Genomic DNA, 9,692 nt, shown 5'->3' on the forward strand with positions numbered 1-9,692 from the left:
ATAGAAGCTACAGGGATGAGTTAAGACCTGTGTCCCAAATCCTGCGCTGTGAACTAACAGCCTTTTCAGTCTTATTAATAAAATTCTGGGGTAGGTGTGTGTGTGTGTGTGTGTGTGTTTGTGTGTGTGTATGTGTGTGTATGTGTAAGGTTATCAACTGTTCTTTCTTGGGAAGAACTAACTTTGTTTTTAGATTTTCTCCTTTCTACTGATTTGGTGTCATAACATTTCTTTTTTAGATCATGTGACAGGAGGTTGTAATTTTGTTTAATATTCCTACTTCATAGAGTAAAACATTGGCAGGATTATGTCGGTCAAAACGTTGTTACCTTAAAGTTCAACTCATCTGTGAAATAACCCAAAAGTCTAGGAAACACGAAGTTAAGAAGAATGTATCCCAAAGAGTCTTTGAAGTCGAACAGGCTGTGTTAAAAGCTGGTTCCACTGTTTATTAGTGATACAAATATGACCATGTTGTTTATGCTCTTTGGACCTTAATTTACTCATACGTAAAATGGGATTATTTGGGGGAGTAAACAAAATAATGAATGCGTCAGACCACGGCACATTATACGCCATACATTTTGGTTTTGTTAGTCTTTTCATTATTTTTTACGCATAGACTTACCAAGTTAACCATGCTTTCTTTTAAAATGGACTTACTCACTGATTTCTTTACCCAAACACCCAAATTTATATTTAGAGCTTCAAACACCCTAAAAATACATGGGACTGTCACACTAGGCCAGTTATAAATGGGGAGGGATTATTCTTATGCGTGGGCATGTGGCATTTACATTCAGAATAGTATTTTATCTTTGGATCCGTACCCAAGACTGAACTGGATATTTTCTACCCTTGACCTAAAAAAATGTATCAAAACTAAAAAGTTTGCAGTTGGTCCCACAGTCCTATAGGACTGTGAGACTGTACAGCAGCAGGACAGCTCACACCTGCCCGTATGTTCAAGGTCAGCCACGTTCGAAGTTGTCAGAGTCAATCTCTTGCAGTGAGTCACAACTGTTTATGTTTGTTTGGCACAATATATGAAAACAGAGTAAGGGGGAACATACAGAATTTCAGACAGTTGCTCTCTAACGAGCCACATATACAAGAAAATTGCACTGAGTGGTGAGATTAAAAATTTTCAAACATAGGCTAAAGACCAATGTCTTAACGCGCCTGTTGCTTGTGATAAGAAGGGTTTGTGTATGGACAGAAAAATATATTATTATAAAAGCCAAAGGATGTTTATGTAAGAAGCAGCAGAGAGAAACTTGTGTGTGCAGTGTGTTTACCGTCGCTGTAGATGAGAACTCCTCAGTCCACTCACGTTCTCCATCCCGTGGCTGTGGTGCCTTCCCATCAGGAAGATCCATTTGTCGGGAAATATGGCGACTACCCTAACTCTGGGAGAAATCAGGGACATTCTCTATCACTCAGTTTTATTTTCTTTCAGATACGGCAGCTCGTCTTTTCTTTCAGGAGGACCTTCCATTTGGAACATACAGAGTACCTGTCAGAGTCACAGATAGACACGGCCTGTCCTTCATCTCTCCATTAAACGTTATGTTATGTGACTGTGTTACTGAAAATGACTGCACGCTTCGCACAGATGCGAGGACCGGCCATGGAGTAGTGAGACTTGGAAAGTGGGCCATCCTTGCAATATTGTTGGGCATAGCCTTGCTCTTTTGTAAGTCCCTTCACCAACTCGGATAATAGCCTTTGCGATAACTTTCAAGACCCATTCTTAGAATCAGGACTGCTATCTGTGGCTGTTCATTTGTATGTAGTTCTATTTCTGCTTAACACAACATATTGAATTTATATATTGAAAGAACTGTTTTCGTGTTAGTAGCATCATAGACATAAAATTCAGCTCAGAAACACAGCAGTTAGGACGTCTTCGTGGCACACTTGGTTAGGGCAGGCTTTCTCCACAAGCCATCGTATTTACGTTTTCTGGAAAGCTGTCTTTGTATCAGTCATCTTAAATTCACGTTGTTTTATGATCAACTGAAGTAACTTCTCTCATCCTCCAGGTATCCTGTTTACCTTAGTCTGTGGGGGTACCGGGACAGCTAAGCAGCCCAAAGTATTTCCTGATGATTTAGCCCAGCAGAACCTCATTGTGTCAAACACAGAAGCTCCAGGAGATGACAAAATAGTAAGTAGTTTGTTCTTTTTAAATAAATACAAAGGACAAATTGGCCTAAACAGCTATAATTATCTTTTCTGAGAAAAGTTCTTTTGAAATCAGGTAACTGACAATATATACAATTTCATCGGTCCTGGGGACTAGGTAAAATGATGTCGATTCTCATCGTGCCGTATGGCCTTTCAGTGCAGTCATATGGTGTTACTTAATCGAAAAATCCTTTAGCATCTCATTATTTCTACTTAAAATGTTTCGTGACTTCAACTTCAGGTCCAGTCTTTTTTATATGTTGAAACTGCTGTTTGCGCTGTAAGAATATTTCATTTTAATTATTCGCGGATCATCAGCATAATTTTTTTAATTTTTTTTCTGGCAACAGCAATAAAATGACTACAAGCTTTGATCAGTGTGGGAAGAGCTTTAATGGAGTCTTTCTGGTTCTAATATGGGTTAGAAGGAAGCCTGAGGTCAAATATATGAAATGGCAGTGCTAGCAAATGACTACAGAGCTCCAACTTCGATTTCTAGCCTAGTATGTGGGTGAGGAACATGTACATTTTCTACGAAAAGCATAATGATGATAAGAGCAGGATTTAGAAAACAAAAGTGTGTTGACATCTAGGAAGGTATTGGGAAAAAAAGAAAACTTAGGGTTTCCTAGAAAAACACAGCATAGAAAATTAGTGGCCAGAGCTTTGGTGTTCTTATTTTCCCTGCTGATTTATTTGTATTTATTGAGATCGCAAGGATTTATTATCCCCGCTGGGATTTTTATGGCAACTCTTTTTTCTATATTTTTGTTTTTGTTAAAGGGAATGACATTAGACACTGAATAAAAATACCGATCATTTCTGTTTCTGCTCTAGTCGGGTGAAGGGAGTGAATTTAAGCCAAGCACAGCAACTTCAAGTGAGATGTTGCTACTGGAATCCTGATTTTGAGCCTTGAGATTTTGGAAGGATTTCAAAAATGACATTGTACAGCAGTCTCGGAAGTTTTTAAAGAAGGAATATACATTCAGCTTTCTGATTTGTCTCGAGGTGTAGACCGCTTGACAGCTGCAGTTTGCAGATGCATTGGACGCTGTATGAAGTACTCAGGATTGCCAAGACAGATTTAGTTCTTGCCCTCGGGGAGCTTACCTTCTAACCCAAAAACGTATGGCATTATCTGCATGTCGCTGTTGTTGTTCACCTGCTATATGCAAATTGTTTGCCTTTCAGTGTTCCACGAATGGCTTCACAGCACATACTGTGGGCAGTTCGGCTCAGGGGATTTGTGGCACCCTGGGATCAGGAGCGAAAAATGGAGGGCAGGAGACCATTGAAATGGTGAAAGGCGGACACCAGACCCTGGAATCATGCCGGGGGGCCGGGCACCATCACACCCTGGATTCCTGCAGGGGAGGACACGTGGACATGGACAACTGCAGATACACTTACTCCGAGTGGCATAGTTTCACTCAGCCCCGTCTTGGTGAAGTGAGTTTTCCTGAGTGTCCTATAAATTTATGTTGATTTCTTTTCAACTTTCTACATTACTTCAATTTAGTGGCCTGACCCTTGTTTTCAGTTAATTATTAATCTATTAATTGTAAAGTTGTTTTTCCTTAATTTTGATTTAATAATGCTATTAAGTGGATATTTACATTTCCTCTCAATTTGGTTTTTAATTCTTATGGAAATAATGTTAGATGATATTTATTTATCTATTGGATATGAAATATCTCCTTTATTTGGTATAAAAACAATGGAAAAGAATCTTTATCCCAGTTTATGTGTTTTTAATTTTCAAACATAGAAGTTATCTGTGTGATGACATTTAAATTATTTTTTTCCACGACTTTGTATTAATATTCCCCATGTGACAGATCGTATCTTAGACACCAGAAGCGTGGTGCAAGGCAACCATAGCCTTATGGTCACTAAGCCTATCTGGAAAGATCTGAGCCCACAACAATTTGGGTTCAGTTTAATGGGTTCATCTCACTTTAGACATGATTTTGAAAGGGAAACTAATGATTACCTAATATGAACCCTCGTATACTTGCTGCCACGTATGTGAGTTTTTAGAAACATGCTATAGAGTGAATTTATAGATGATTTATGATATAGACCAATCATGTGCATTTTTTATATGTAGGAATCCGTTAGAGGACACACTCTGATTAAAAATTAAACAATGAAAGGTAAATCAAAGCAATTTTTTTTATGTTAGTAAGTTTTGGTGTTTAAAATAATAATAATAAAATATATTGTGTTTCTCCCCTGGCAGAAGGTGCAACTGTGTAATCAGGATGACAAGCACAAACACGCTCCAGACTATGTCCTTACGTATAACTACGAAGGCAAAGGATCGGTGGCTGGCTCTATAGGTTGTTGCAGTGATCGACAAGAAGAAGATGGGCTTGAATTTTTGGATCATTTGGAACCCAAATTTAGGACACTAGCAGAAGCATGCATAAAGAGATGAGTGTATTCTAAGAAGTCTATAAAAGCCAGTGGCTTTATCTCCCTCCCACCCATGCTTTTTTCATTATAAGCCAGGTTTTTTGAAAAATAGCAGATGCTATGTTTCAGGTTTTCCCCTCTTTATTTCGATGGGATCTCTTTAGCCAAATGCATATTTACAGAAAAATGCTGTAAATATGTATACAAATTTCCCAAGTTTTACATAGTTATTAATTAGTTGTCTTCCACCCAAGGAGACCTAGAGATAGAAAAATTAAGGAAGTCTGCATTATTGTTTACATTTGGGTATAATGACAATAGCCATTGTGCAATAAAATGTAATGAACTCAAGTGTGTGTCATACACTACTTAAAGTATAACCTAATAGAAAATTGTAGAGAACTCGCTTTAACATTATCTTCACTTACCTAATTCATTAATCGTTCGTGTGGTGGTTGAAAACTGCTGTTCTCCTAAACATTATAAAGCGTGTACATTACATTCTTGATAATGTTTTATTCTGATAACATTACCTTTCTTTTTAATGCAAAGGGGGAGTCCCAGCCAGGCATTGACTGTTAATACAATTCCATTTTGGTGGAGTTTAGTTTCTATGTTTTATTCTGTATAAAATCCTGAACTGAATCTATGTTTCTCTGTTACCCACCTTGTCAGCAAAGTTTAAGCTTAAAAACTGCTTTAAGAATGTATTTTTACTTCTGCAGGGTTTTGGTCCTTGGTCTCTCTCTGTCTCTCTCTCTCACTGTCCCTCTTTCTCTTCTCTTTATTTTTTAAATTTCTACTTGGGTTGGAGAGTCTAAATATTCTAAAAAGCCATCTGTCTTCTAAAGCGAGTGATTCTGTTTGTGTATTATGTAAGCGTATTATTCTCTGTTTCTTGAAATCAGTGTAATATTGACATTACTGTTTCAAGTATCTTGGTCATTGCTTCATTATTTCCTCAACAAAGGAACTTTAACTTTGACATTGAAACTGAAAGTAAGTCATGCTTTTATTAGATGCAACATTCTGTGTGAACAAAAGGCTATTTAAAATTGGAATGTGGATAGTTAGTATCCACATAGAATATAATAGCATGTTTATAGTTCGTATCTTCAATGCAAAGATATAGTTTTTCAATGGGAAGTAATGATGGTTTTTGAAATAAGCTTTGAGGTACAGGGGTCGTGAAAGTTCTCCAGGAATAAGTATTTTATAACTTTTTAGATGAAATGACTAGTCGTATCTGTGTGTTTGAGAAGTTTTGGGGTTTGTTTTTTTTTTTGTATTTTAAGATTACAGTTTTTAATAAATGTAGAGTGGGCCAAACTATTTATATTTTGAAACAACAAGACAAAATTAAACTTAACAGCCAACCAAATTCTAGGCCAGATTTCACAGTTGATTTCAGTCAATGAATTTTCTATGTATACTAACCATGTGGACATTTTAAATGTATTTCTGATAGCAACAGTTGTTAATAATGTGCCTATCTTAAATTCATGACTTTGGCTTATGACAATTACTTTTAAAGATTAACATTGGGTTAATCTTCTTCAATAGTCAGTTTATCTTTGTAATAGTTTTATTATTGTTCAGTCAAAAATACTGTTTCTCAAAGTTATTTTAAATAAATCGTGTCTACAGTGTTGTGTATGGCTAGGTATAAGAAAGTAAATTGAGTAGTTTCAAAATGTTAGTGTGAGTTTGTTAATCATGTGTCCGATATGACCTTATAAGATTGTATTCGTCTTACTTTGAGAAGCGAGTCCCTTCTTTACAATTGTGTTCTACATTTTTCAGAATTTTAGAGTTTGATATGGAGAGATCATTGATCCATTGTTATCACCACATGTATATAATTTTGCTATTCTAAAGGTTGTCATGATATGGGATATTGGTTAAGGTGCATGGTTTCTGTGTGTGTGTGTGTGTGTGTGTGTGTGTGTGTGTGTTTTCCTTTAATTTTGTCATAAAATGGGGGGTAATGATATAACTCCTTTCCTAAGGTGGCTGTAAGACACTTGAATAAAAAATGGTTTTTAAGCATGAAATTCATATAGAGTTGTCCACCTAAAAGGCACTCCTATAATACTAATGATTTAAAATATGTCACACGTACAACCCATTCGTATTAACAAAGATCAATTAAGAAAATAGGATAATTGAAAGCTGTCTTGTTTTGCTTTACTTTAGAATGTTTGTCATTTGAGAATATGTCTTTTCATAATGATTACCTGATGACTGGGTCTTGTATATCAAATGGTTCAGAACAAATACTGCAAAGATTTCTGAGGTTTGCCTACTTTGAAATACTACAAAACTATTAGCTCCAATTGGATGGAAAACAGAACATCTACTTAAAATTGGCACTAATTCTAAAACCCTATAAAAGTTATATATGCCTAAGATTCTTCCTGCCATGCCCTTCCTAGGCTTCTGTCCTAGCTGGAAGGTTGCTTGTCTCACAGACAAGCAATTGCTTGTCTGGGGAATTTAAGACAGTTGGCTTTAGTCAGGGTAACCCTAAAAGTACAAAGACTCCAGAGAGTGCCTTGATGTAAATCCCAACTCCACCCTAACTAGCTGTGAGATTTGAGAAGTCACTTAAACTTTGAGTCTAGTTTCCTCCACTATGTGACCTATATTTGAGGGGTTTGTAGGAGTCCATTTCATAGTTTTGTTGTCAGAGTTAAAAGAGTTAATTCATGAAAAGAATTGGCATAGAAGGGACACCGAATATATATTAGCTGCTATTATTATCATAAGAGAAGAGAATGCCTTAGTCGGGATAATTATAGTTTCAGTCTCAAGTCTCATTGTACCTTATAGCTGACATCTTGCCATCATGTTCCCATTTGTCTTTCCCAAAGGCCTAACTGGCATTTTACCTGTGATGGCCTTTGAGAACTTGATGGCTCATACTTGTTTCCAGGTCTCTCATTCTTGGTGCTCAGGAAGCTACGTCTTATCCATAAACCACAAATCAGTGTGATAAATCTTGAGACTTAAATGAGAAACAGATATGATTTCTAGTTGCCAGGTTTTGCCTCCTTGAGGGACTTCCCTAAGAAATGGACAGAGCTAGTTCAACAGAGACATACTGTTAGTTCAATACAGTCTGTATCTGGTGTATCCCTGAAATCATTTTCTGCTGTATTTTTTGGATCTCTTCTCTTAAGGCTAGTTTTTATCTTGTTCCTGATTGTGTTGTGCAAAATATGACTTTGACTATCAGCTTCCTCTTCAGTCTCCATCTCCAGCTTTATCTTGGGCTCCACACTGAAGCCTTGACACCAGACTTAGGCAGCAACGTACTGAAAATCCAGTGTTTTTTCTTCTCTGTGCCTACAGCTATCATATTTTCCACTTCCTTGAATAACTGAAGCTCCAAGAGGTGATGAGGTTTTGGAATCCTTGGGATGGTGGGAGTGGCAGATCCTATCTGTACATTGTGGTTCAGTTTAGCTAATTCCTTCCTACCTCCAAAAATTTTCTGACCTTCTGAGAACTAGCTTTACCACATTGAAATATAGTCCTCGAAGGTTCTTGTCATCTTCACCACTGTGTGCCCAGCAGAACAGAACTTTCCTGTGTTCCTGGGTGGCTCAGTCAGTTAGGCATCTGCCTTTGGCTCAGGTCATGATCCCAGGGTCCTGGGATTGAGCCCCGCATCAGGCTCCCTGCTCGGCGGGAACCTGCTTCTCCCTCTGCCTCTCACTCCTACTCTCTCTCTCAAATAAAGTCTTTAAAAAAAAAAAAAAAGAACAGTAGACTTTCCGTATGTTATATGAATGGGTGAATGAATTCACATAGGTACCTGACTGAGATTAGACGGCAGCTTTGCTTCAAGAACCATTTTTTTCCAGGGCACCTGGCTGGCTCAGTTGGTAGCGCGTGTAGCTCTGGATCTTGGGGTCATGAGCTCAAGCCCTGCATTGGGAGTAGTTTACTTGATTAAAAAAAAAAAAACCTTTAAAAAGAGCCATTTTTTTCCTCCATGTGAAACTCGTTGGCCAATGTGGAAATCTTTTTTTGTGACCATCTTCTCATTCTAGTGAAAAAAAGTTTTGCTCAAGGGCTAACTACCCTCCTGTCGCTGAAGAAAAGCAACTAAGAGCCACTTAGTATCTTAGACATTCAAGAAATGATTCTTATGGGTTTGCCAAAGCCCAGTTAATTCTAAACTGTTGAGAGTCAGGCCTTGATTCAAGAAGTATCTTGAGAAACCAGAAGCAAGAGAAGTGCCGATCTCAGAGCTTCCTCCGACATAGAGCAGGACAGCATGGTGCTCAAGTGCATGGCCACAGAGAAGTTGGGAAAGGAAAGGAAGAGGCACACATGGAGCTGTGAGCCCTGGAGGCAGTGACTCTACTGCACTGTGAGCTGCTGCTGTGACCACGAGAACACAGAAGGCAGAGACGCCTGTCCTGCTGTTTTAAGGAACAGACCCACCCAGTGAATGGTGGGCAAGGCTTAGTAAATAGCCAGTCAGCTACGCTTCTGGCTGTTTGGTTATGCCTCCTTCTTTTATTTCCTCTGTCCCGGGTCTGGGTTTCAGTCTGAGAACTGAAATCTTAGAAAGTGAGATCCTGTTTTTCCTTCCTAGGTGGGTCGTCTGTCCTCACCTCCCCATAGCTACAGAACAGCTTAAGTCACTTTTGCTTCACTTTTTAAAATAGAGCAAATAAATGCATCACCCAACTGCATTTTAAACCCACAGCATAGAGTTTTCACATAAAACAAAACATAGTGCTGGCAAGACAGGAAATGAAGATACAACTAGTGCTTTGCATATAGCTAGTATAGTACACAGAACACTGCGAGCTTATGTTATTGAAAAAGATGCACGTCTTATTTTATAGAGGAATATTGCTGTGTCGTGGCTTTGGGACATAAAACTTTACTTTCAAACCCATTGGGTATGTTTTAAATTCTGGGTGTATGTGAGACTAAGCAGAAGAATCTCACTGGTGGCCCCCTGTTGGTAGTGACAGTGCAAAGGAAAAGTCAAGGACTGTTTTGTGCCATTCTTGAGCTCCTGTGCCCTTGTGCCCCGTCAGGAAATCTGGGCATAGCTG

At 38.2% G+C, this 9,692-nt stretch overlaps 1 protein-coding gene across 4 annotated transcripts in view; it reads left to right on the forward strand.

The window, feature by feature from the left end:
- DSC2 (desmocollin 2) overlaps positions 1 to 6,669 on the forward strand; it is a 34,082-nt gene extending 27,413 nt beyond the window's left edge. For 2 of the 4 annotated variants that reach the window (XM_034652455.1, XM_034652454.1), the window contains exons 13-17: positions 1,460 to 1,696; positions 2,046 to 2,170; positions 3,385 to 3,642; positions 4,304 to 4,349; positions 4,436 to 4,577. In XM_034652455.1, coding sequence (XP_034508346.1) covers positions 1,460 to 1,696; positions 2,046 to 2,170; positions 3,385 to 3,642; positions 4,304 to 4,339 — 656 coding nt within the window. In that variant the 3' untranslated portion in view covers positions 4,340 to 4,349; positions 4,436 to 4,577. Of the gene's footprint in view, positions 1 to 1,459; positions 1,697 to 2,045; positions 2,171 to 3,384; positions 3,643 to 4,303; positions 4,350 to 4,435 lie in introns of all 4 variants that reach the window. The other 2 variants (XM_034652452.1, XM_034652453.1) reach the window with 1 other exon arrangement.
- The last annotated feature ends 3,023 nt before the right edge of the window (positions 6,670 to 9,692 follow it).

Source organism: Ailuropoda melanoleuca, unplaced genomic scaffold (genome assembly GCF_002007445.2).
Source record: "Ailuropoda melanoleuca isolate Jingjing unplaced genomic scaffold, ASM200744v2 unplaced-scaffold6034, whole genome shotgun sequence".
NCBI lineage: Eukaryota > Metazoa > Chordata > Mammalia > Carnivora > Ursidae > Ailuropoda > Ailuropoda melanoleuca.